Raw genomic sequence first — 26,972 nt, 5'->3', positions numbered from 1 at the left:
CAACGCGCAGGAAACCTGCTGGCTTTCACGTGCACGGATCTGCCAATCAGCTCTACAAAACCGCAGTGACTCTGTCAGGTGCTCGACAGACTTGTCAGGCTTAGGCACGACAAGAGACTTTGTTGCTGCATGCGCCACAGGTCAACCGGTCCTCCATGAATGCCAGGGGCGGGAGCAGGAAGTATGCACCTGGTGGGAGGGGTGCCTCGATCGCAGCAGGCCTCTCACGGTCTCGGGCAAGGCCACAAGAGCTGGAGTCCCTGCACGGTGTTTGTATGCTTGGCCTTAGGGTGACACAACACAGACGATATTTTCATGGAAGCAGAACAAGACTGCAGTATAGATGCCCCATCCGAGGCTCTCCATGGAGCAGATGGACATCATATTGATGGCAGCTTCCTGCTCAAGGCTGTTTACAAGGGGTCCCAGCCAGCATGATCTCGATCCTGTTGAAGAGTGATCGGAATACAAACTCAAAGTCCTCAAATGGAATGCAGAAATAACAATCTTGTGAGATTCAGAAGGAGTGATTGAGCAGCCTGAGCAAACCTGATCTCTGTCTCATCGACGGATTCGCCTCATGGCGTGGCCTCCCACTCGTGCGCTCGATGAGACTCCTCTGGCAGGAGCAGATGCGATCATCCTGCCATTTTTTGCAGGTAGCAGGAAAAGATACCCGAGAGGAGAGCCATGGCAATGGTACACTGCAGTATGAGGGGGGGGGGGGCCCGGGGCAGGCTGCGCCGGCGCCTCAAGTGTCCCTCCTCATGAGAGAAATTTTGATACGGCATCGATCATGCTAGGACAATGTCTTCTTCCATGACTGGTGAGAGGTAACAACGCTGGGTGAGTCCACGTAAAGTTTGGGGATCTGTTGCCAGTGATGTGCTCCAATCCGCTTGGAGTCACTCAGGCTGATGCAATTGTATTGGCAGTTGGGGCAAGGGGGCCCTCACTCCCCAATATTGCTATTGGCAGTTGAGGCACTGGCCTAGCCACAAATCTGAGTGCACTGCAGCACCATGAAGGGCCCGGGGAGTTGTCCAGAGACAGTTGGCATACATTATTTCTGATGTGTTGGGCAGCAAGCAGACACACCTGAACCGCCAATGTACATTGGTTGCTCCTGCTTGCTCCCCAGTTCACCGCCAACCTCAGCCAGAATTCAAGGCACTGCGCATGATGCCTAGCACAAAGCAAACCCTGCTGTAGCGCTATGCATATGGGCAGGACTGCAGGAGAAAGAAGGGCACATCTGCTTGTAATCGCATGCTGGAAATGGTACAGAAGAACAAAGACGCACCATGCGAGGAGGCCCTTGGTTCCCAGGCTGTACGAGTCACTTGTTTTTCATGCAGCATGCATGTTGCAGCAATTTGCATTTGAGAAATGTTGGGTAGACACGCAGGGCTGCATGCAGGTTGCGCAAGTTGCTGTCTATATCATCACTGTTGAACAGCTTTGCAAATGTCCAGACAGAGTACACACGGCAGCACCTGCACCCTTTGTGCTGCTTGGCAGAACATGGCATCTTGGGAAGCATTCAATTTAATACAAAGGCTGTTCATGCGACACTGGCCAGACCAGGCCCGACAAGATATTTGCATGGCACCAATCCTCAACAAATCGAGAAAGAGTCAGGTGATGTCATGCGCATGCACACTGCAAGCTTGGAAAATTTTTGTCAAATTCAAAGAGTTGGTCCCAGGAGCTCACACAAGCTTATTCAGCAAGCGAGCACCTACAGGACGTATATATCCCCTTCATATCTGAAAACAACAATCCTCTCTGTTGTCCTGTACTGTACGCTCTCAGCAGCCCCGGCTTCTTTCTCGTGGGGGTTTCATGTATAGCAGGAAGACTTATCCGCTCAGCAAAGAGGTAACCGCGCTCGTTATGCTGGCGGGGAAGTCCTGTAGAGGGGCCGCCGCTGCGGCGATGGTGGCAAGTGGGCCATCCACAGAGCCTCCAGCAGCCTTCTCCAGGCTGATCAGCGCATCCAATGCCTGTGGCAGCTTGCTCATCTTATCAGTGTATTTCCAGCCAACAATCATGCTCTGCCTTATTCAGTACTCAGATGAAGCCCTCCTCCTCAGAGCATGCCAGTGGCAGAGAGCTGCGCAATGCCCATGCACGAGGAAGCCTCTCCAATGCAAGGCAAGCCTTCCCTCAGCGATGTTCTCAGCTGCACAAGCCCTCCATTCCTCGCAGGAGAGCTTTTGAAGGGAACAGTACCTTGAGAGTGAATTTTTGGCCACCGAAGACTTCGTGCTTGGGCAGGCCGAAACGCTTGACCAGGCCGCACTCCTTGCCAGCAAGGGTCCCTTCTGAGAAGTCCAACAGCGTGCACGAATCTGCAACCAGGCAGGAAAGTCATATAAACACCAGCACGGACTCATCTGAAAGCATGCAAAGATGCGCACGGACAGCCAAGCGACTGCCACTGCTAGGGTGGAGATGTGCAGGATCTTCAAGCGTCTCTCCTGAAACGCTGCAGACACGCAAAGTGTTGGGTGCAGGTGGAGATATTTCTGCCCATATTCTCTCTCTCAGTTTTCAAGTTGGCTGTGGTGCCCTGTGCTTGAGCCAGGCTTGTTTTTTCCACCTCCCTGCCATGCATGCTGCTCTGGTATGTTCTAAATATAGGCAGCTACTTACCGAAGGCCAGGCTGGAGAGGAATTGTTGAGAGGTTGCTGCAACGCACCTAGCCCTGAGGACTGGAACAACCGTGTAATAAGAAAAAAAGCCAGGGGATAACAAGTGGTGTATCAGAGCCTCCCCACCTGGATTCTTGGTGAGGGTGAGGTAGGCAGGGGTGCACGACATGATGTTGGTGTCATCATCCACCACGCAGTCCCAGGGCACGAGAGTCAGCTGCATGCTCTTGCCCGTGCAGGAAGGAGGGTTCTGCATTTCACAGTCACACTCTCATCAGCCCGCTGCACTAATCCTTTGGGCTGCTGGCTTCTGCTGTATCGTGGATCTGCTGCAATTCCAGGCATCTATTGACATAAGTCCGAGGGCTCAAAACTCAATTCAGGAATGCAGACGGTGCTTCTGCGGCTGTCAAAGAAACTTGACTAATGACAATGAAAAGAAAGAGCACCTTTTTGGGCAGCTCCACTGTGTCTGCTGCGCAGGATTCGTCAAATATGTCTTTTCCAGATTTTAGCGCCTGCACCGGCACAATCAGGATGTCCCTTGCTGCAGAATTTGGCCAGATTTAGCCAAATTCCAGTTTCAAGTTGCCAGCATTGCAGCATTGCCAATTCTAATGCAGAATGCAGACACATCAGAAGTTTTTGATATGAAGATGGACAGTGACAGACTGCCTACCAAACCAGTGAGCCTCAGGTGGCTCCCAACTGGACTCTAAAATGTAACAGTATTAATAATTACTTGCCACCATGCGTGCCCGGTCAATTAGTGTCCGACAAGTCAAAGCGCTACACTCAGCTAGCTGCAGCAGACAGCACACGCAATTACTCGCCTCACATGATTCCTCCTAACCAGCCAGGTCAGAAATTTCAGGCAGCGCACCTGCAGGTAATCTTGAGCGTTGGCGAGTGGAGAAGCCAGCAGCTGGAGCTCCTGCAGGTATGACTGTGTGTCATTGATTGCGGCTGACACCGACAAGCCGCCCATTGTGGTCAGGTCTGCACAGCGACGATCACAACTGCAGCCCAACAGATCATAAAGTCCAGCCTCTGGATGAAGACTCAGAGTACAGTTTTCAGGTTGCATTTCAAAGCTTTCTTTACCAGTAAGAAACACAGCACCGGGGGATTTCACGCATGCACAGATAGACAACAAAATGCAACGTGTCTGGACAAGGAAGGATAGCAAGAAACGCACTGAAGTTGTCTGCGAAGGAGGCGGCAAATGACAGCGCCTGCTGGGCGGTGGTCTGCGCATCAGGCACACTTCGCACTCAAATCACTGCAAAAATTCGACATGGCTTAATTGTCGTTTTGTCCAGAGTTCATGTGATGGTGTCTAAATTGAATCCTCGGATCATGCGCATGACAAACCTTTTCACCATTATAATACAGGCATGCATGCACGAATTTTCTGTGCGCAGCAAGCTTCGGGGCCAGCAAAAGAAGGGGCGCACCGTATAATTGTACGAAAATGTGATATCTGCGGCACACACATGAACATCCTCAGGGGTGGTCATGAAGCAGATCTGGGGCTTCCATATACAGCACATTATTTTTCCTGATAGAGTCTAAAGCCTCTTGTCACAGGAAACCACAGGAAAATAAACAAAGGGAAGAGGTACTTACTCAGGATCTGTTCAGGTCCAGGAGCCGGGGCAAACATTGGCGCAGGTGCCGGCGCCATCTTGGGAGCCAGGAAGTTTTCCAGTCCGGGCGTGTAGATGAGCCCGGCATAAGGGCCATCCAGTGACGGCGCACCCGTGGCGGCTTCAGCTGTCTGAGGCAGAAGCCCTGAGCTGGCCTCTGCCGGCGGGAACTCTGAGCCCTGCTTGGCTTCGTCTGCTTCCTTCTCAGCTACAACGCACATAATGTTGCGAGTGAGAGCAATGACGTCGTATGTCATTCTGTTGCTTGCTTCTTAGTGTCACGGTTGACACCGAGGACCCATGGCTTTGCCATGTCACTGCTATGACAAAGGGTCCTCCAGAGTGGAGCAATTATTCTGAGTACCGAGCGTGATACTCAGGTTGCCTAAGAGCTAGCTTGCCATGTTCCATCATGTGCATTGCGGGCATTACATTTTACAAGCATCTTCATAGAGCACAGCTTTATGCATGCATGTACAAAAAGCCCTGTCTCACCTTCATTTGCTGGTGTGACAGGAGGAGGGCTGCGCGCCAGTGCCGGGAACACTGTGCCCAGCAGCTGGGTGACGCCTGACTGTGTCGTCCCCGCTGCAGGCAGCTGAAGGGCGCTCTGCAGAACTTGTGTGAAGCCGGGCAGAGGTGCACCCACTGCAGGCAATTGAGCTGCGCCCTGCAGGACCTGCCCAAGGCTGGGCAGAGGTGTGCCCACTACGGGCAGCTGCAGTGCCACGTCGGGCAGTGGTGCGCCGAGAGGCGGCAGTTGGAGCGCGCTCTGAATTGCCTGGCCGGCCTGTGAGATCACATTCTGGCCCTCTCCCTGACCTGCAGCCAGCACATGGAAGACTCCTCAATAACACGAAACACTGTGCACTCTGAATTTGCTGCGCCCATCACAATGGCATTCAAAATGTTAAAGCCCGGACTTTACATACAACAGGTTGCAGCCTCGTGAGAAGGATATGTCAATGCTTCAATTTTAAATTGGCCCTCTCCAGTCAATCTGTTGACGATCATGCATATTACTGTGCATTGAGAAAATTAATAATATGTTGGTAACAGGTGTGGATGCAATCCGCACAGACCTGTGAGGAAACTCCCAAGCAGCTGAGGCACATTGGCGTTCAGCGCGCTGCTCAGCGCCTGGTTCCCACTCGACTGCAGGCTGTTGATGCCTGGAATCTGCCCAATCACCTGCTGTGCTGTGCTCAGCAACTGCCCAGTCTGACTGGTGCTCAGATCACCACTCACCACACCAGACACAACACTGTTCAACGCAGAGGCGGCGTCTGAGACCAATGTGTTTGGGTTCTGTCCGCTGAGCAGCTGGCTCACTCCAGATATAAGCTGGCTGCCAAGGCCTGCTGGCTGTGTCAGGCTAGATGCCATGCTAGAAAGGTCCACCTGAGAGAAGAGAGACAGGTGTCCGATTCGTAGAGTTTAGGACTCGACATTTTCCTCTTGTTGACAATTGTAAGTACCTTATGAAGGGGTATGTAGAATATTGAAGCTTTAGAGGATTCACGGACAGGGTTAAATGCTCGCCTGCAACAGCTTCCGGCCTTTGACATGCTCCTTCCCTTGTTCATCTATCTGAATACCTGCATTTAGCAAACAACGGTGTTTTTTTACCACAGTATAAGGAAGGCACCTCTGGCAGACGGACAAATTCATCAAACGTGCGGAATGCCGAGGGTGGTCCGATGCTGAACTGCTAGCCCATCTCATCTTGCCTTTACGACGTATCTTGTGATCTATATTGTGACAAAATGCTGCCTGAATAACTTGTACTGACCTCCAAATACCAAAGCTGTGCAGCAGAAACAAACGATAGCCGCTCGCAATGCCTGCGAAGGCCCCATCCCACGACGCCTCCAACGCGCACTATTCTCCTTCACGGTGAATAATTGGGAAGCCACATCTAAACGAAGGTGACAGAATAAAGCTTGATGTTGAGTTTCTGCGCTATCAACTCGAAAAGCTTGAGAACGAGATTTTACATTGGGAGAGACGAACCAGCCGGCTTCCACGCTCCGGGAAGCCGAGGCAGAGCTGAGGCCCCCTACCCTGCAAGTCTGCGGATCGGGCACTTCTGGTGCTCCAAAAGCAAAGGCTTGATTCTTCTCTTGCGTTCTTTTATGCGCAGGCAGGACAGTGGCAGTGGTATGTGTGAACGATAGTTTTAGTGTTGGGTCTTGTAAATAGAGGGGGTATGCCAGAGATGACACACATGCATGTGTATTACAAGCACCTGATGTGGCCATGTTATGCTTTCAAAAATGCACTATCAAGCAAATTGGCAATTCGCCCACACAGTTCTCGTATCTCAATTTTGCTGATACCACTTGTGTGCCTCTCCTGCCTTCTTCAGACAGAGCAACTCTAACAAGCCTAGCTATCATATTTGATCTCCAAAATGACACTTAATTGCTTCAGCAAGGTCACAAGTCAGCATGCAACCCTCTGCACAAAATCCACCTTGCAAACCTCTTGTCTCTCCTCCGACAGTCTGTATACCAAAGATCAAAATTGCGAGGGAATTTTCGATATGTTACTCTCCCTTCACAGACTGCAGTCTGCGCATGCAGGCAATCGTCAGGCAACCATGCTTTGGTGTCTCAGCCAGACACAGTAGCTGCACTGCTTGTGTCTGCCGCCAAAGCAGTCCCATTTGTCGAGCTTGAAATGATGCCAGTCTCCTGCAGCTTGCTGAGAATGTCTGAAACCTGCGCACGCGGCACTTAACGGGTTAGCAAGGCAGTAAAGGGATGCCCCTCAGAAGTTTCGGTTTCAGGGTGTTTGTGCTGTACCAGCGCTTGCTACTCTGTGAGCCTCTTAGGATTCATGCATGGGCCAAAGGTACTGCCTATCAGATTTTCAGTCAACGGGGAATATTGGGGCGCACTTTGTACGTGATTTGTGGTGTGCCGAGCTCTTTGGAATCTGCGGATCCAAATTGCTTGATCACGCCGCACTCCCTCCCAGTGAAGCTGCCCTCAAATATTTTCAGCACCGAGCATGTGTCTGTTGCAAGTAAAAACAGAGAAGGATGTCAGTACAGCAAGCCTACACGATGCAGAGCAACTCACACGAAATCAATGCGAAGGAAACGATGGTTTAGACAGGATGATTTCCACAAAAGAGGTTCCAGAACTTTAATACTAAGTGTACACTCACCTGGAGTTGTGATGAGCGCCAAATATGCAGGTGTGCATGTGAGGATGGCGGTGTCATCATTCAGCGCACAGCTCCAGGGCACAAGGGCAAGCTGATAGCTCTCTCCCACACAGAATGGCCCTTCCTGCCAAAACAACCGCACAAAGCAAGATTTCAAGGATATCAGCATGCAAGTCACTGGCAGCATTTGGGTATCGCAAAGTGAACAGCAGGCAAACTTGCTTAGATGGGCTAATGCAGGGGGTAGTCCGCACCAGCTTTGGAAGCTCCAGCTTCTCGGCTGTGCACGTGTCGTCGAGCGCGGCATGCAGAGATGCAGCCGCCTGAATGGATACGAGCGCCTTCACAAGCACACTCATATCAATGGCAGCTCTCGCCTAAAGCTAGAAACAGAGGTCCCCTTTTAGCTCTTGTGTTCACCCTTTGCATAACAGAGCCACTTGCAGGGAATAGTCTGACCCAAATATAACAGGCAGATTCATTAGTAATTGGTGAGCATACCTTCCTGGGGTCATTCGCGGCACTGTCAAGGGACATAATTTGCTGCAGCTCTTGCATAAGCAGCTCCACGTCTGCAAACGCCTGTGCAAGAGGCACGCCTGACAAAGAGTCCAAGCCTGCATGCATCAGCAGCCCTTTCAGAATCTCCCAATATGAACAGTTTCTGGAATTTTTGAGACTGGTGGCTCTGTTCAATGGGGCAACAGGCTTACTAACACAAGAGGAACGTACTTACTATAGTTCTGTCCTAAACACGGTGCTCTGAAAACATTGGACTTGCGGGATATTGTCGTAAGGATGCTGCAACATGATGCCCAAGAAGCGAGAAGGCTTACCAAGACTTGCAGAGAGATTAGTTGCTTGCGACAGAACGGTAGTGACAAGTCTCTGGACGGGTGTCTGTGCAGACATGCAAATTCCCCTTCAGGCAGCTGTCTCAGAAAAGGTGCGCCCCTTTGCATTGCTGTCGCGCATGCGCTATATGCCGGACTTCAACACTCAATTCCAAGAATTCACCAATCAATGCCGGGCGATGGCATGCATCTGCAATATTCCCAGTGCAACTCGTGCACACTGGAAGTCTTCATACGGTTTGAAGGGGGGCACACCTGCGGAGTAAGCTGCGCTTCGGCGGTAATCAAGGGTGAAGACAGCAGGCGAAGATCACCCAAGACCTGTTGAGCTTGGTCAACTGCTGTCGTCACAGGCATCACAGGCTCATTGCTGCTGCCTGCATGTCCATTCACAAAGCAGGCGTCAAAGCATGCTGATGGGACGGCAGATCCAGCAACAAAATCTCAGCTAAAGATTGCTTTGCCGATGCAAAGGACACACGTCATGTCTGGTCTGGCATGCTGCCGAATTCTGCCAGGCTAGGGCCGTATCTTTGTATCTGGAGGCCTTGGAAGGTCTGAGATATTTTCAGAATTTGATGGCTTAACGATTGGTAGTATGAAGCCAAGCAACTCACCAGTGTTTGCGCCAAAGAGAGCACCGCCTGATAGCGCAGCTGTAACAGCCCCCTGCATGCTTCCCTGTATTGAGCCAGATAACACAATTGCTGCCAACCCGCCACATAGACACAAGGAGAAGCACCAAGAAAAAAAATAGGTTCTGCTTTGTACGCGTAAATTTTGAAAAGGTGTGATCTCTGTTGCCAGCTGGGCACAACCAAAGCGAGATAAGCATGCACACCGTGCCGTTGAAGCCCAACGTCAAATCTGCACAGGCACAATGGGAAGGCTCAGGGCACTGAGCTTTCCAAACTTTGTGAAACATGGTTCACACCATATGGTTTGTTGCTCAAAACCAGCAGTGAACAACGATCAAGCATATGAGATTTGATCACAGTCGTGGCAAAGCGCACTCTGGAAGATGGCCGTGAAGGGGTTAATCGACATCGATGGCGCTGCAGCTGGCGGCTGCAGCACCACCACAGGCTCGATCTGCACTGCTGCAGGCGCAAGCGTGCCGGACTCCGCATTTGACTCGGGCTTGAGCCCGGAGTCGTTATAGGCCAGTGCCGCAGGCGTAGAAACTACCGGATATCCAGCGGCTGTAGGTGGCAGGGCTGCACTCGGCGCAGCGGCGCCCAGGGGTAGGAACGCCTCCAACAGAGCTATAGTGTTGAAGGGCACGGCGGCTGACGGCGTTCCTGGGCTTCCGGAGAGACCCGGCAGCAGCTGTGAGAAGAAGCCCTGCAGCGGGTCTGAAGCTGTCGGCGGCGCCGCTGATGCCAAGGACGGGCCGACGGCAGGCGACTGCGGGGTAGTAAGCCCAGGCAGCAGCCCCAAGAAGATGGACGAAAGCTGCGCGGCGACTGCCGCCTCTGCCGCCGCCGATGCCGGGGCCGGCGCGGGTGCCGGTGTTGGCGCTGTGACCGCGCCGCTCTGAATGAGCGAGGCGATGAGCGCGGCCAGCATATCCGGCGAGGGTGCTGGTGCGGCCGGCTGCGGGCCCGGGGACAATATGGGTGACTCCGTGGGGACAGCGCTCGTGAGCGGCTGCGAAGAGCTGAGCGGCGGCTGCGCTACTGCCAAAGTCGGCGGCACACCTGATTCCCTTGGCACAGACATCACAGCCGGCGGCAGGGCTGCCTCCATTGGGGCCCGCGCAAGCGTAGGCGGCTCCAGAGGCGTGCTGCTGGGCGCTAGCAAGGCTGACTCATTCGGGGCCTGCGCAAGGGGTGGCGGCTGAAGAGGCGCGCTGCTTGGCGGTAGCAGTGCTGCTTCGCTCGGAACCTGCGCGGGGCTGGGTGCCTCAACCGGCGCTGAAGTAGGCACTGCCACTGAACTGACGGGTGCAATCAGCGGGCTTGCTGACTGCGGAGCTGCCGCAGGCGCCATGGCTGGGGCAAAGCTGGGCCCTGGAGCAGCAGCAGTGCCTTCCGGCATGCCATATGCTGCCGACACTACTGCTGCAGCCGGTGACATGCTGGGTAGGTTCCCTGGGAAGACCGCCGGGGTGGCCGACGGCTGCGGCGCCGGGGTGAGAGCGAGACCGGGGAAGCTCGGCAGGCTAATTGCTGGCAGGGGGGAGCCTGACTCTGCCTGCGGCGCAGGAGCCATGGCGGGGAGCTCTCTGGGTACAACCGAGGGTGCGGGCGCGGCAGCCTCCACAGCTGCAGCAGGCGCGAGTGGCACTCCGCCGGCAAGCGCTGTCAGCATTGCGGCTGCCGTCATGCCTGGCTCGAACACCGGCGGCTGCGCGGGGAAGCTGCGCGGCGGCTGCTCGCTGACTTCCACAGCTGGGCCGGGTGCTTGGCTGGTGCCTGGAAAGCTGGGCAGCTCGATCTGCTGAGGCAGCGGGAGTGGCGCCAGTGCAACCTCTGCACGTGGCAGTGTCGCGCCGGCAACAGGTGCCAGCGCCTGATCTGGTATAAGCGGCCTGACCGGCAGGATTGGCAGCTGTGGGATCGGCGCCAACGCTGCCGCTGCGGCAGGGGCCGCCGCTTGCTGGAAGGCCGTCAGTGTCAGCGCATCAAACGGCGCTGGCAGGGTCAGCAGATTTGATGCAGGAATCACGATTGGCGCCTGTGCGGCCTCTATGGCCGGCAGTGTTGCCTGGGCGGCTGGGGCTAGCGCCTGGTCGGAGACAGGCAGCCGCAGCGGCCCAACTGTGGGCAGTGGGATTGGCGCGGCCGCAGTCAAGTCAACTGGCGGAGCTGCCTCAGCGGTTGGAACAGGGGCCTGCTTTTCGGCCGGCAGCTCAAACGCCACTGGAATGGCGCCTAGGAGAGATGCAGCCGGCCTGGGGGCAAGCGCGCTGCTCGGCAGCTGTTGCGCAATTTGTGGTGCTGCGGCGGGCAGCGCTGGTGCCTCAGCGGCTCCAGATGGCTCCAGGGCTGGAGCTGGCATGGGCGCCGTGCCTGCAGGCAAAGGATGCACAGCTAAATTAGGTCCTATCTGACACGGCACTCCTTTCATGCTTGCTGTCATGCTTGCTCTGCCCTAGCCATGTAGACATGCAAATCAGGGCTTCCTCCAAAGGGCAGCATTCCTTCACAACACGACAAACAACGCTTTAATTGCACCTGCGAGAGGGTGTACATGATGGTGGATTTGCTGAGGCTCACCCGGGCTGATGGCGTCTGCATTGTTGAGCAGAGAGTAGGCAGTGTTGATGAATTGAATCAGGCTTGAGGAGGTGGAAGTGCCGCTGTCCCGGCTTGAGGCCGCCTGTTGCAGCGCAGTCCCAAGTGCTTGTGTGTCCTGAGTGGACAACCCCCCGCCACCTCCTGGAAAGCAGAGGCTGCAAATCTCAGGGACCACTGCCTACGTCTCAACAGCAACGAGTGTCGCTCACACTACACACTTTAGTATAGGTGATACATGGATAGCATGTAAATGAGCAGTCCCGAATCCAGTAAAGATGTTGGCTGCTGTTTCGTGCCCGTGCCTGCAGTGGCGGGGTCAGCCTGCAAAGAACAGAGAACGATGTGTTTTCAAACTATTTCGATGCAAGCTGACATATGTTATTAGGTCTCAGGACATCATGCGATTTGGGTGGTCCAGCAGACAGTGGCATGCGTGACGGAGAGCCACGCACCTGTAGCAATTTACGAATGCTTTCACCTTCGTGCACATTGGAAGCGGTATTGGACCCTGAAAAAGCAATCGAGGCTGTCAGATTTGGACTACGTGACTCCGAATTTTTTTTTGCTTTGTGCGGAATGCCGAGGAAGATCACAATAAGTTGAGACACGCCAGTACTTGTCGCTGAAGCCTCATGAGATCGTTTAGAATTGGAAGAAAGTACCTCCAAGAACGAGTAGTACCCAACACAAGCTGATGGCCACACGGAAAGCAAGTGATGGCCCCATTCACACCCCCCGCTTCTACCCGACTTATCAAGACTTCCTGCAAGATGAGCCCTTTCCGAAACGATGAGATTTCCCCATATTTACAACTATTAAAACGCCCTTTAGCCCAGAGTCATGAAAATCATTTCTGTCGATATCGACATCACCTTTGGATTTCATGATTCTCACAGCTTCCGATGAGATGGAAGCTAGCAGAGGGTGGGGTTTGACTGGGTCTCAAAATATTTTAATAAGAGAAATATAGCTGCACTAGATAAATCTTCTGCACAGCACCTCATAGTCAAATAGCATCGTCTTCGGTTGCATATCCTCAGGAAGTTGCACTGTGCACTAAGATTCACTTTTGGTGATCGGTTACCATAAGGTCATGAATGGTCATTCACTTTGGCAAATATGGTCTCACCGGAGGTACTTGCTAGCTGGAGTCATGCAAAAGTAACATTCTTCAGACTGCATGAGCAATTGACCATCACTCATGTGCCACTTTCAATGGTCACACTTTATTTAATCACCCTACCACATCTGCACCGTGGTGACCAACGGCTTTCGACTTGAATATATTCAAACTGAATCACTTGAAGCTGGCGAGTCAAACATGATCTCGGCCATGTAGCGCGTGGCGAACTCGCCTCCAAAGGCAGCCTCCAGCACACGGCGCGTCTTGCCATTCTCCAGTTGTTTGGCACAGTACCGCTCATGTGCAACCCGGATATCTGCCAGCCGCTGCTCCTTCTGCCTGCACGAACATTGTCCCAGCTCTCCTCAGAATTCAGCAACATGCATGCCGACCAGCTTGCATATTTTAGAGGACCCTCTGATGTACCCGCAACAAAGCACTCATGCTGGCTTCCGCTGCAACTGCCATTGCCGAAATGGAATGGCTGCAGAAAGAAAGCTGCTCACAGTATGGGGTGCCAGACAAAAGGTGACAGGTGTACAAGTTTTGGGAGGCTGCTTATCTCCTTTTTTTCGCTTCAAGATTACGTTAACATCTCAATGCAACATCTTACCCTTTTTTTTTTTTTTCGCAGCGCGTGCGTGTGGGGCACTTCCCTTGGTTGGATATGTTTGATGCATTGTCATGTTGTTGAGAATTTGTTGTCTGAGACCATCACCCTGCCAGCATTGAGGGTAATAATCACATGTCCAGCCGGCGCACCTGTACTGAGTGACTGGGTATGCGCGCTGGGAGAGCATGAGGTGCGTCTGGTGCAGCGCGATGCAGTATTGGATGAAGCGCGACAGCTCGTCCGGGTTCTCCGGCCGCACGATCACACACATGTCCGAGAAGATGGCCTGCCCCCACTCCGGCACTGTCCGGTTGTTCTGCAGCCCATACTTCTCCTGCAGCAGCCTGCGCGCATGCATGCAAACAGTACTTCAACACTCAGCACAAAATGGCCCCAAAGCAGACCGGGGCAATATGCAGCTGCTCAGAAAGCTTATCTGCTTGATAGATGTTTGATGAGCGCAGACACTGCAAGCAAGCGATACAATATTATGTCAGGGACAAGGGGGAGAGTCAAAGACAGGCAGGTAATGGTGTGCATGAGAAGGGAGCAGCGCGCACTCTGCGGCTTGGACGTATACTGGCGGCAGCGAGCGGTCCATGGAGGCTGGGCAGGGGTCGGCGATGGCCAGGCTGACGCGGCCGCCCTCACTGCCGACCATGTCAAAGGAGAGGATCGGCAGATCATAGTCCAGGTGCGGGTATAGCACGCAGTGCAGCACCTGCCATGCACCACAGCATGTCAGCCTGCAATCAAAAGATTTGCAAGGATCCAAGCTCTTGTTAGGTCTTCAACTGATGTCCTCGCAAGAGCAGCACCGGATTTCAGGAGAGCAGGCAAAGAAAGGGTTTCTAATACGGTAGATTGGACAATAAGTATTCAGAGAGTTCCAGGCCAGAATAGGCACCTGCAGGCCGTCCTGGCGGTGTGCGAGTTCCAGGTGCAACTTGCGGAAGGCTTTTGTTGCATACGCCCTGTTCTCTATCAGCAGCCGTGGGTAGCCCTGCGCGCCCTTCTCAGGGTCGGGCAGATCCATGTATGACCAGACTCCCACGCTCTTGTCCTTGTCCATTGAGTCGCAAAATTTCAGGTCCTGCGAGCACATCAGCACTTTAGGCAAGCATTTTTTTTGCAGCTCTGATTGGGAATGTGGCTAAAAACTGCTGGCCTCAACAGGCTCTTGCACCACAGTGCTCAGGAGGAGATCCAGGGATGCTGGGACAAACCAGCAGCATTTCACCCGTTTTCTAATGTAACCGTCACAGCATTGAATAAGCCCTGCAGAGGTGCCAAGGGGTATATTAAAATGCAGGAAACACCTCGGGCAGCGGGTAGAGACAGAGCTCTCGAGAGAAATATTGGCGCCAGGCACCCTCAATCTGCGCAGCAAGTGCTTCAAAGGGGCCGCCCACACGCCCGCGCAACCGCCATGTCCCCAGTCCAAGCTCCTGGATCGCCTCCTGACTTGATCGCACCTGGGAAGGAGAAAGAACCAGGCGTCAGGACCGAGTCCTGTGCTTTAGGCTGCAAGGTCCATTGCAAATGCATATACCAAATATGCATTTGCAAGCGTCTTTGAATCCAAGATCTGTGAGGAACCCAAATTTTTGGCATAAGAATTTAACTAGGTTAAGATTGACACCTGCTTCTTCGCAGGCCATCTGGTGCCAGTACTATCTACAAGGGGATCCTGATCGCTAGTGCTGGCTTCTGAAGCCGCAGTTACATGCAACATGGAGCTTTGTGCGCGGCTGTGCGTGTGTCCTGCGTTGAAGACGGAACAAGGATGATCACATGGTGTGTTCATACATAGTCCTTGAAAATCGTCCGGCTTGTGCGGTGCAACTAGTGTATCCATCTCTGCAAGGGATAAACATGTGACAGGTCGCTGCTTCCAAATCCCCAGGCACTGACCTTCCCTGCTGGCACACAGCGCGGCATGTTGCTTTGGGCTGAGCTCTGCTCTGAGCAGCGTCCTCTGAAAAGGTCTCGGAGCCAGATCAGATCTCTGAGCCAGATTGCACCCACTGCTATGCCTGCAGGCACACGTGAATTTTATCTCAGAAAAGACGATTTGGATGACTCGGGAATGCACAAGACAACAGGCACTGAAAATGGCACAAGCTAGATGCCCAGTACAAGTGCAGGTCTTAAGAGAATACAAATGATTTCGATCAGGACTCATAAGTCCCAAGCCGATGCAAAGAATAGAAATTTAAGAAGTACTCGTGGCGCTCACCTCAAAGCCGTTTGTAGAGTTGTCTGCATAGCTGCTGGCATCGCAACAAGAAAATATGATTTGCGCCTCCAACCTTGAACACTCCTTCTAGAGATATAAGTGATTACGGGTAATGCTTAGATGCCGTTTTGAGACGTCGAAAAGCTTTACAGAGCCAGCAGATATAGATATGCACAACGACGAAGCTCTAAAAATTGAAAAGGATTGACTTGAAGTGACGTCAAGAGTGAAACTCTGCAGTTCATTGACAGTACATTCTTTTTGATCTTGTTTCAATCCTCATTTGCTGTTTATGCACATCCTAATGTTCTGATCAGGTCGGGGGTTCCAAAAAGTCCCTGTTCTAATCCCCCTAAAATAGAACTGAAAGACCTCGCTCCGACACTTCTGAAAAAATCGCATCCAGAGCCTCGCAAGAATCAGAACGTCAAGGAAGGAGATGCAAAGTATCTTATATATGTTGGATGAGCAAGCAATCTTGTCGCCTATGCTTATATCCCTGTGCTATGTTTCGGCGGCATTGTAGATCTGGCGAGCGTTCCGTAAAGGCGCAGATTTCTCTTGCTGAAAAGTCCGGAGGGTCGCTCAGAAATTCATAAGATACAGGTAGATACGATCGGTGAGGCCCTGGCGACGGATCTGGCCTGGCAGGAACTAGCAGGCGTGGACCATCTTGCTAAATATATGCAACACTCCTGCTTAGCAATCTTCACAGAAAATTCACACTGAGAGTCAAAGGTATTTAATAAGTGAAAAATAAACTCGTGCACGGGCAAGTGGAACGCCAACACTGTAGAAGTATTGAGGCTAGGGGCACGACAATCTAGTCAGTCTTGCAGCAGTACCACGTGGGATGCAATTTGCGTTCCATGTGAGGGGTGAAGACAGTCTGCACACGCTACAGCGATGCTTTCTTTTGCTTCTGGTTCTCACGAATCGAGCAGATTCTGACAAGGGACCTCAAAAGAACACGCGTGCACGACTGCAGCTCACACCTGACGTTTAATTGTTCTGTGTACAGATGTTCTTGCGGGACGCGTTGATCCGGGCGGCAGCTGTGTTTTTGGCCATCTGCGCCATCCTGGCAGTGTCTTGCATGCTGCCAGTGTTCCAGGAGCTGTCCTCGCCTGAGAACCAGGACATGGCGTTTGAGGGCAGCGTGAGGGACTTCAATGTTGACCGGGGGATGTATGTCAGCTGCCAGCCCTCAGAGCAGGGGTGCCTGCAGCAGGAGAACCATATCCTTCGCCAGAAGGTGTACTCCTTGAGGAAGCAGCTGGGCCGGCTGTCATGCGCGGTGGACGGTGTAGGCCCCACAGGTGAGTCAATTACTTAATCATAAACTTCTTTGACCTCTGCTTGCCCCGCACCTTGCAGAAAGCCTCTTGCAAGCAGCCTCTTTTCAGAGAGCAGCACTGGCACTGGTATCGAGCAGCCCTAGCATTGTGCGTTACCTGTTAATGCAGATACATAAGGACAGGGAGGACAAGTGTCACGTCACAAGACTCCTACTGTCTCATACTCTCTACCTGTGGGGTGCAGGTGGTATTTGTCTGGATGCTGATGGCACGCACAAGGGGAGGGATATTGGGTCATTTGATGCTGTGCTGGCACGCAACCTCGCGGGCTTTTTTGGACCAAGGAGTGTTCTTGACCTAGGCTGCGGTCTTGGAGAGTATGGGAGAGCTTTACAGGAGCACGTGCGCGGCCCTACTGACATACTCACACAATATGTTGCATGTATTGGCGCACTCATCATAATGTATTGGAATGAATCTCTATCCTCCAATTGTGCTGAACAGGGTATTGCCTGGGAGGGCTTTGATGGGGCGGAGAACATAGAGGAGATCACGGACCACTTTGTGCGATGGGCGGATTTGACAGTGCCGCAGTGGTTAGGGCACAAGCACGACTGGGTGATGAGCCTACAGGTGGATTATCTCTCAGGACTCTGCTCCTCACCGAGATCATCGCAGAGCAGCAATGATTTGTATTGTCTTAATGTCACGTTTAGTTGTTGGCCAGGCTTAGAGGTAAAATCACCTGACAAAATGATGCCAGCAACAAAACAAAAAACCACCCCTGTCAAAGCTTGAGTGTTTGCTGCCTTCTCTGGTCAGGTGGGCGATAGCATACCGGCCAAGTATGAGCAGGTGTACTTGGATAATCTAATCAGGCATGCACGCCATGGCATTGTGCTGACGTGGACAGCACCCCAGTCAGATGGCGAGACCTCCGGCCACGGTAATGCAAAATCCGCAGCTGAAGTCATCCAGGCGATGGTGCAGCGCGGATTTGTGCATGACCGCGCCTTGGGGGCCAGACTATCGGAAGGAGCGCAGGCAGACACGCCACAACCAATGGTGTTTTGGAACAAGAATGCTCAGCACAGCTCATAAATTTTTCTTATTATTATTTCAAGCTTTTCCTGCCAGAGGCAAGGTGCATCTTTTGACAAGCTGCATGTATCACAAGCATTGCCTTTGCCCCAGGCATGCGTAAAGGCTGCCAAAATCATACCCCTTGATGGATTCGCCAGATCCAAGCAAGACCCAATCAACCGTGGGCACGGTGCTCAGTATTTGCGCCAGCCGGGGCCAGCTCATAAAGCTCATAAGTAGAGAGCTCATAAATATAATGCTCGTAATATATGTGACTGTTACGAAGATGAAGACTTGTTCTTCCTCTGCACATGCATGGGCCTTGCAGAATACAGCAGCTGTAGAAATCCAGATCAATACTGACAGAAATGCAAATCACGGTGCCCCAAGAAAAGAGAATGTGCCTTTGCGATGGCGTCTAGGTATTGCAGTGCGCATGCGCACAAAGTGTGCTGGCGCAGGCGCGGCGCCGCACAATGTTAACGGCACCACAATGGACAGATCTCTTGCCAACATAATGCCCAGCACAGCCCAATATCATACATGATGTGCTGATCGGATAAGCAATACTGCAGAGCAGGTGTGCCCATGCCCTCATTAGAACACTGCTGAGCACACCATGCTGTGCAACTTCACGGACCTAGAAGTGTCAAATGCTTTGACAGATGTGATGATCTAGACAGCATGCATGTGAAAATGCGCATTAGAACAAAGTGTAACTTGTAAGTTGCGCAACTTACCTGCCTGATCAGGTACTCATGAGGTACAAGTATATAAGCATATGCTATGGTATGTGATTATCTTGTCTTGAAGCGATATAGCTGAGCAATGGTGCACCCCTGCAAAATCTGGAGGTTGTGCATTCTAAGCCCCGCGAAAAACTTTGGAAGTCCCAATCGGCTGGTAATCCTGAGCGTTTCTTATGTTATTGGAGCCTTCAAAGTGATGCCGAGTCAGCTCACCCTTTTTTCGTCTTTTGGGAGCTCTGCTTGCATCTGCCGTGTCGTCTGGCGGTCAATTCTGCCATCATTGTTGGGAAGTTGCAAGTCACTGACTTCATCAGTAGCATTCAGCAAGGAAACCTATCTGGAGGCAAGCCTACCACTTTCCTGCGATGAGGGTTGCAGGACAGGGCTGAGCTTGCCTAGCCATGTAGTGGTGCTGGGCATGCTGGAAGCCTAGCGACTCTCGCAATCGGAGGCGTCGAAACTAATGTGTGCTTACTTTGTGCCCACCCGCTTCGTATGGAAGTTTGGGGGCCAAGTGGTGAGTGGCAGATTCCTGGCTTGTGGCCCAATAAAAAATCAGTATCGCAGATGCCCAGGAAGATCTTCAGATTGGGCTGGAATATCCTTGCAACATGCACAAGTCAATTGCACAGGGTAGCACGAACCTCTTCAGGGATGCATCGACTGGAGCAGTCAATCAGTAATTTGGGCACTATTATTTCAAATATTCGATATAGCGCTGCTGCTTGAATCCAGACATGCAACTCCAGTAATTACAGGGTGTCAGCTGAATTGTGGGCTTTTTGTAGCTGAATTCAGTGCTTCAGATCTGGTCGAAGATAGGCTTCCAAGGGATCTGAGACTGTCAGGGTCTGTTGTCAAAAATGAGTCACTGAATGTCGATATCGATGCAGTGCCGTAGCAAGCTCTGACATAAGATGGCTTGCCACAGGTGCATCTGTGCGGCTCCTTCACGCGCTGGGTGGAGACTGTTCCCATGGCTCCAGTGGATGGGCAACCTGGCTTGTTCTCCGTAGTTGTTCACTTACCTCCAGGGTGAGAACGGGAGACCTTCTCTTTAAAGTTGATTCAGCTATGCTTTGTGCCTCCTGCAGTCCTCCAATTAAAAAAATATTGTCCTTATCCTCAGGGTTCTGTGTGGTTGGTTGCGCAGGTACCACCAGTACAAATTCATAGTGGATGGGGAATGGCGGCATGATGAGCTGCAGGCCTACATGCCAGACCCCCTAGGCAATGTGAACAACTGGCTCTTTGTGCGCAAACCTGAACCGCCAGGCGCGCAGCAGCCGCAGCTGCCGATGCCAGGGTGAGAGTACCTACATTCCTTACCCTTCATTCCATCTCTGGTCTGGGTGGGGTTCCTCTTTTGAGAACCCAACTGGGATATCTGGAGTAATTTCCTGACGTATTGCAAGTCTGTGTTTCTGGTGGTACAGCACAGCACAAGTTGCTTACAAAGTGGCTGTTTGTTTGGGCAGGATGCCAGAGCAGCATATGGCCCACCCGGCAGAGCAGCAGATGGCACAGGCACAGAATGCGAACGCGTTGCAGCCGCCAGCGCAACACATGATGCAGCAGCAGATGGATCCCCAACCGCAGCCAGCAGCCGGGCCCAGCGCGCCATTCTCTAGGGAGCCTGAGCCGATGGCAAGCGCTCAGATAGCGCCATCGCTGTCCACCGACATGGACTTGGACATCAGCAATGCGGAGTCATCCGCTGAGTCCGTCATTGCCTTACAGGCAAGCGCATCTATGCGCAAGAGCGCACTAGCTGTCAGTTAGGCTGGACATCTGAACACCATAAAATTTATCCAGTCCACTTTGTCATTAGTTGTCCAGTCCGCAATGCCAGATGAAGGCTTTTCGCATTAACCGCCGCAGGCACTGCTGATCTGTCAAGGCTGGTGACTGTGCAGGCGGATGAACCGGAGTTCACACGCAACAAAGTGCGCGCGTTCTTAAGTGGGCACACCTGCTACGAGCTCATCCCTGAGTCTGGCAAGGTGGTTGTCCTAGATGTTGGGCTGCCCATCCGCCAGGCGTTCCATGCGCTGCGTGAGCAGGTTCTCTCTAACCCCTATTCTTCGTTTGCCCAGGCATGGTATAGCCCCCCTGTTTTGTGAAGGATGTTATCTGCCTGCCAGTAGATTAAGCCATATAAACTAGTTGCTGCGCTAATCTTCTTACATGCATTGTGGCTTATGCGAAGGGTGTAATAAGGGTGTCCTGTGCAGGGGGTGGCCAGCGCGCCGTTGTGGGATGAGGAATCGGGGAGCATCATTGGCATGATATCCGCCTCCGACTTCATCCACATCCTCAGGCGGTTGCGCAACAGGTGCTTACATTTCCACTGCTGCTAATCGCTCTCCCTCAGCACACAGTCACTGCGCACTAGGCTTAGAAGGCCGGTGCAGTCCTTTCTTGCATCCATATATGGCTAGTATCTCCTTCACATGTCTTGTTTGGCTCTTGTTAGGATGTAAGTGGGAGACTTTCATGGTGCAGTGTGACGAGCGGTGGCAATCCAATGAGTGAGGCAGAGATGGATCTGCACACGATCGGGGGCCTGCGCGAGGAGGCGGCTGCCGAGGGACGGCCGCTCAAGCAGCTGGTCAGCCTGCGCCCGGAGGACCCTTTGACCACCGCCATCCGCAAGCTCTTCAACAACCGCTGCTCCATGGCCCCCGTGCTCACCGGTCCCTCCACTGGTACGCCTTGTTTTCAACACCTTTTCTCATCTGTTCGGATTGCACCTCCTTGCTGCTGTCTCCATGAGTTTGACCCGATCATTCTTGAAGGTCGTGAAACCTGTTGCAGAACCTGGAATTGATTTGTGACAGAAAACAGACCTAGCATTCATCTGCCAATGCTGATGTAATGCTTTTGATTTCTTCAAAGTGACGAGACACTGATGCCGCGCGCAGGTGAGCGGCCTCCCAATTTAACACCGCCAGGGACACCGCCGCTGCACTCGCCAAAGTCGCGGGAGCCCAGCGACAACGAGGTCTGCTCGCTGCTGCACATCGCGACCATCAGCGGCGTGCTGGCAGCGCTGATGCGCCACTTCCGCGCGTCGTTCGCTTCGCTGCCCCTTCTGGGCCAGGCCATCGGCTCGCTGCCCCTGGGCACCTGGTCGCCCGAATCCTCCCTCGTGCGTCGCGAGCTCAACGGCGGCCAGCAGGTGACTCACCCCTGCCTTCTCTGCTCCTTTACGATTGTGAGCATGATCTTGTCCTGGAAGCATTATGCATTAAAGACCCTAGGTTAGCACATAATTCTGAAGTGCAGGCTGACGGATCTCCACCGATGCTGTTTGGGCATGTGCAACACATGCTGCCTGTTGCACGGCCGCACTATCCTGGCTGGCTTGCGTGCAACGTTCTGCCGCTCCAATACTACCTTTATTTAGCTGTTGAGGAAATGTTGGTGCATGTCCTGCTGCAGGGCGAAGAGAGGCGGGACCGCAGGAAGGTGCGGCCGCTGCACACGGTGCAGCCGGGGACGCCGCTCACGACGGCGCTGGGAATGCTGCTGGAGGCTGGCGTGTCCGTGCTGCCCGTTGTGGACGGGGTAATGCTTTTGTAGTCCCTGTTTGGCGGCTCACATTACATCACATCACAACACCCCGTTTTGCATATTCACCTTGTTCCCTGACCAGGGTGGACATGCGCCTCAGCAAAAACCACCACATCCATATTATTGGCCAATTTTGTCATGGCTTTGCAACAGAGGCATTCTACGTGCTGAGGCGCCTGCTGCTGCACGCAGAGTGGAGTGCTCATAGACATGTACGCACGGAGCGACATAACGCAGCTGGCCAAAGGGAACGCCTACAACCGGCTGCAGTGGGAGGAGGTCACCGTCGGCCAGGCCTTGGCCCTTGCGCAGATCGCCAACCCACCTTGGCCCAATTCGCAGCCCGGCGCGCAGGTGCATTTCTTGGGGACTTGCGCCTGAGACCTTGTGCCCGTTACCTTTACCACAATGCAGATGCTCTGGATGCCCTTTCCAACAAACCGTGTAACACGACTGTCATCCAAGAGGCGCACGCATCCCAGGAAATGGGAAGGTGCCAAAAATAGGAGGGCAGATGTGCCGAAAAGCCGGGATGAAGTTGCCCATTTTTGTGCCTGGTCCTTCATTGGACACAATAAGCCATGGGCATAGCGAACGGCGCATGGAAAGGTGCAGGGGAATTGAGAGTTGTGGCATAGAGTCGAAGCATCCCCCATGTTGGTGCTATGCGTAGGGGCAGGCGCAGGGGCCAGAGAGCAGCGCAGCGAGCCAGAGGCAGCAGAGAGTATTTGTCTGCACCGCCCACGACACGCTCAGGTGCACACACTTTTGGTCTTGTCCTGCAGCCACTGCAAAGTCCTCTCTTGTGCACAGCACTTGATTTTATTAGGATCAGCACGGCCCCTTATTACAGAAAGAAGTAGACATCAAAGCAGAGCGAGCGCCAGAAGATAGGAGAAAGGGCTACCTTTTGGTAAATTTTGTGATGTAGGGCCCACTTGCATCTCATGTGTGTGTTGATGCCTAGTTGGTGCCTGCTTGCGCATCGGCTTTGCTCCGCATTTAGTTAAGTTCTATAGCCATACAAGCTGTGTTACCCCATATTCTGTGGCACATGCAGATCTGTGGTGGAGCAACTCTCGGCTTCAGGCATGCGGCGGCTGTTTGTCGTGGAGCCAGAGACCAGCAGAGTGGAAGGCATTGTGAGCCTGTCTGACGTTGCAGCATATCTTTTTGATGTGTTCTAGTTATGTGCCCATAAGGGTCCAGAGAACAACTTGCTCTCTGTCGAATAAGTCTCATTGATGATTTTTAAAAGCAGTCTGACCGCTTTTGATTATCTTGGGATCCCAGCAGGATAGTATGTTCCATCTGTCTGCTCAGCAGCGGACGGTGAAGCGCAAGGGTTGAATACTGTCCACGAGACAAATTTCTCGGAGGTCCCCAGGGTCCATCACATCTACCACACAATGAGTGTGTAAGAGAAGATGCGTGGGATCTATGTGCACTTTTGGCTGTTGAGACAGACAGGCTGCATGCAGACACCTGAACACCAAATCTAATGAATTTTCGAAAGGGGCAGAACATGATTCTTTGCTGGAGATAAACTGATAAGATAAGACTGTTGTCTCAGGCATTGGATGATCAGCCTGGAGATCTTGACCGAGTCAAATTGACTCTCTCAAAGAAACTTGTGAGCTGAGCTTGTGTGTATGCATGCACCTGCACTGGCCAGTGTTGGCCACGTGCCCGTGGGCACTAAGATAAAGAAAGCTGCTCGCTGTGCACATGTACTTTCGTGGAAAGGACATCTGCAACCCTAAACCCTACATATAGGACATCTGCAACCGAGCAGGCAGTGCCTGAAGCGGCTGCCAGGCACGCTCTTCGCTCTTCACTCAGTTACTGTTCCTCGACGTTGAGGGCTGGCGGGCAGCCCTGTTGGGTCGCGGCGACTGCCCATCAAGTTCCATGTGGGCACTCGTCATCTTCATCAAGCTCCGTGAACAAATGAAACCAAACTTCAATTAGTATTGATGTTCACAGAGCTATAGGACATCGGCGAGAAGGGGTGCTGAACTAGCACCACAGCAGAAGCGTGAAGTTATGGTAGCTGAAGGTGGAGTTCCAAGCGTATCAGGGCAAGAGCAGGTAATGCAGCAGTTCCTTCTAAGTGATCTATCGAGTGTAAGTTTATGGTTGATCACAAGACGTTGTCCACTTTATGCCCTTTACAGTTCGGCTCTGTGCACCCCTGCAATCCTAACTGCGCTGTCTCTCTGTTGCAGCTCGTTACTCCTTGGGATGTGAAGGGAGGATCTGATGGAAAGATCGATTATGCCAAGCTTTCACGAGATGTAAGACTCCCCGATTGTGTCCACGATCCATGGGTGTACAGACAGTTGATGTCCAGATGCCTGACTGCGCTCCCTTGCTATGTTCTAAAATTTTGTGTGAGTTTGCAAGCTTCAATAAAAATGATTCTCACCTGTCGCAGTTTGGTTGCTCTCAACTGACTCAAGACCTAGTGGCTAGGATCGAGCAGCTGACAGGGAAGCCTGCCCATCCCTTTCTGAAAAGAGGATTCTTCTATGCCCACCGCGATCTGAAAGATGTCCTGGATGCTTATGAGAAGGGGGAGCCTTTCTACTTGTACACTGGTCGGGTGCGCCTCTTGTTGCCCGTGGCCTTTACTTCCCTCACTTGCAGGCTTTCAAGATGTCCTGGTGTAGCATTGTAAAGGTCACTGTGATCATGTTCATGATTCACTGATGTGGCAGGGGCCATCCTCTGAGTCGCTGCATTTGGGCCATCTAGTGCCCTTCATTTTCACCAAGTGGCTCCAGGACGCTTTCCAAGTCCCGCTCGTGATTCAGATCACTGACGATGAGAAGACACTGTTCAGGTGACACTCTGCATTGCCATAGTTGCATTACACCCTTCTGGAACATAGCCCTGTGTGAATCTTGCAGCCCTGTGCGTAGGTAAATTGACTGGGCTTATGCAGGTCTCTGGAACTGGAGGAGGCATACAGGTTGGGAAAGGAGAACATCAAGGACATCATTGCCTGTGGATTCGATCCAGACAAGACCTTCATCTTCTCAGACTTTGATTACGTGAAGGGCGAGTTCTACCGCAATGTCATCCGGATCCAGAGGTGCGCCCTTGCTCTCTGATCCACTGACAGCTCTGATTACAGGCTAAGACCAGCAATCTTGATGGACTGTGATGTGGATGACAGGATTTGTAATGCAGGTGGGAGGTATGAAGTGTTGCGTTGCATGTGCAGGTCGGTGACCATGAATTCCATCCGCAGCCTCATGGGCATGACGCAGGAGGACAACATTGGCAAGATTGCCTTCCCGGCAGTCCAGGCTGCACCCTGCTTCCCGACATCGTTCCCCCACATCTTTGGCACCCAAAAGAACATCCGGTGCCTCATCCCCTGTGCTATTGACCAGGTGAGAGGGGTTCCAGCTTCTGCGTGGACCATGCAGGCATTGATTTTATGATCAGCATGCACTGGAAAGCGCTTTACCCTGACGAGTGTCGTGCGCAGGATCCTTATTTCCGGATGACCAGGGACGTTGCTCCCAAGCTGGGCTACTTCAAGCCAGCACTCATAGAGTCATGCTTCTTCCCTGCCCTGCAGGTGAGCATGCAATTTCTGTGGCATTTTTGGACACACCATCCAGTAAGAGGCTGGATCTGGCCTGCACGGCTGAGTTGTTATTGCGCTGCTGCTTGTTGTAGGGCGAGACAGGCAAGATGTCCGCGAGTGATCCGACTAGCGCCATTTTTGTTACCGACACAGCCAAGCAGATCAAGACAAAGATCAACAAACATGCATTCTCTGGCGGCTGCGCAACCCAGGATGAGCACCGGGAGAAGGGTGAGGCATCTGCATCCTTTTGTCGACAAATTCTGACCAGAAGCTTACCTTGAGTCACTGCCTGCACCTTGGCCAGTTGTGCTGACGCCTGGTGCATACTTGTTGTGGTGACGAATGATTCACGCTATGAAGGTGCCAACCTTGATGTGGATGTGTCCTGGAAGTACCTGAACTTCTTCTTGGAGGATGACGCGCGGCTGGCAGAGATTGGACAGCTGTATGGATCAGGGCAGATGCTTACGGGGGAGATAAAAGCTGAGCTTATTCAGGTGCTCGCTCGTGTTCCAGCTCCAATTTAGTATGCAAAGCTGCCTCAATGTATGCCTGGCGCTCAGCTGCATTCCGGCTAGTCTTGCACATGCTGAGATCGGCCAATGCATGTACTCTCCAGGTGCTGCAGACGATTGTGAAGGAGCACCAGGAGCGGAGGGCAGCCATCACCGATGAGGTGGTGCAGTCTTTCACTGGGGAGAGGCCCATGACTGGCCTGTTGGAGAAGCTGTTCCCAAAAATGCAAATCCAGGCTGAGGCCAAGGCAAAGAAGTAGAGCAGACAGGGGTGCAGGAACAGGGCTGATCTGACCATGACTCGCATGGCCCTTGTATGGCATTATCCAGAGGTGTGTCTTGCAGTAATCTGCAAGCAATCATGTCCCAGAAGCTGGCAAACGTTGCATAGCACCATGATGGTGCCCGGCACAGAACAGAATTTGCAAGAATTCTGAATTCGAAAGCCTGGCAAGACCTTGTACTGCTTGGATCTCTAAACATGATTGAGGCCCCTCGGAGGAAGCACAACTGTTAGAAATTGAGCGGACAAATCTTAAATTGTAAGAAAAGAAAAAAATTCCACCAAGGAAATGTGAACCAAGAGCAGAGCGTA

At 52.6% G+C, this 26,972-nt stretch overlaps 3 protein-coding genes across 3 annotated transcripts; 1 reads left to right on the top strand and 2 right to left on the bottom strand.

Moving 5' to 3' along the window:
• Positions 1-1,862: 1,862 nt before the first annotated feature.
• Positions 1,863-5,693, bottom strand: COCSUDRAFT_61201 (hypothetical protein; the record flags this gene model as incomplete). The annotated part of the gene is made up of 10 exons (XM_005650705.1): positions 1,863-2,006; positions 2,236-2,354; positions 2,785-2,908; positions 3,108-3,176; positions 3,542-3,657; positions 3,857-3,908; positions 4,116-4,141; positions 4,288-4,515; positions 4,803-5,129; positions 5,390-5,693. 10 exons carry the CDS (start codon positions 5,691-5,693, stop codon positions 1,863-1,865), a joined length of 1,509 nt encoding a protein of 502 aa, XP_005650762.1.
• A 7,171-nt stretch (positions 5,694-12,864) lies between these two features.
• Positions 12,865-14,349, bottom strand: COCSUDRAFT_13002 (ferredoxin-dependent bilin reductase; the record flags this gene model as incomplete). Its single annotated transcript, XM_005650704.1, has 4 exons — positions 12,865-13,039; positions 13,469-13,657; positions 13,874-14,034; positions 14,221-14,349. 4 exons carry the CDS (start codon positions 14,347-14,349, stop codon positions 12,865-12,867), a joined length of 654 nt encoding a protein of 217 aa, XP_005650761.1.
• A 1,638-nt stretch (positions 14,350-15,987) lies between these two features.
• On the top strand, positions 15,988-26,637 carry COCSUDRAFT_46541 (hypothetical protein; the record flags this gene model as incomplete). Its single annotated transcript, XM_005650703.1, has 24 exons — positions 15,988-16,158; positions 16,574-16,871; positions 17,095-17,252; positions 17,355-17,483; positions 17,673-17,834; positions 19,614-19,717; positions 19,836-19,988; positions 20,161-20,422; positions 20,599-20,745; positions 20,917-21,017; positions 21,188-21,390; positions 21,607-21,863; positions 22,127-22,252; positions 22,451-22,612; positions 22,932-23,014; positions 23,319-23,400; positions 24,696-24,863; positions 24,979-25,103; positions 25,206-25,355; positions 25,488-25,659; positions 25,758-25,850; positions 25,952-26,090; positions 26,223-26,359; positions 26,482-26,637. Exons 2-24 carry the CDS (start codon positions 16,574-16,576, stop codon positions 26,635-26,637), a joined length of 3,567 nt encoding a protein of 1,188 aa, XP_005650760.1. The 5' UTR covers positions 15,988-16,158.
• Positions 26,638-26,972: the final 335 nt, after the last annotated feature.

This window comes from Coccomyxa subellipsoidea (genome assembly GCF_000258705.1).
Source record: "Coccomyxa subellipsoidea C-169, whole genome shotgun sequence".
NCBI classification, from domain to species: Eukaryota; Viridiplantae; Chlorophyta; class Trebouxiophyceae; family Coccomyxaceae; genus Coccomyxa; species Coccomyxa subellipsoidea.
This window is presented reverse-complemented; position numbering and strand designations above follow the sequence as displayed.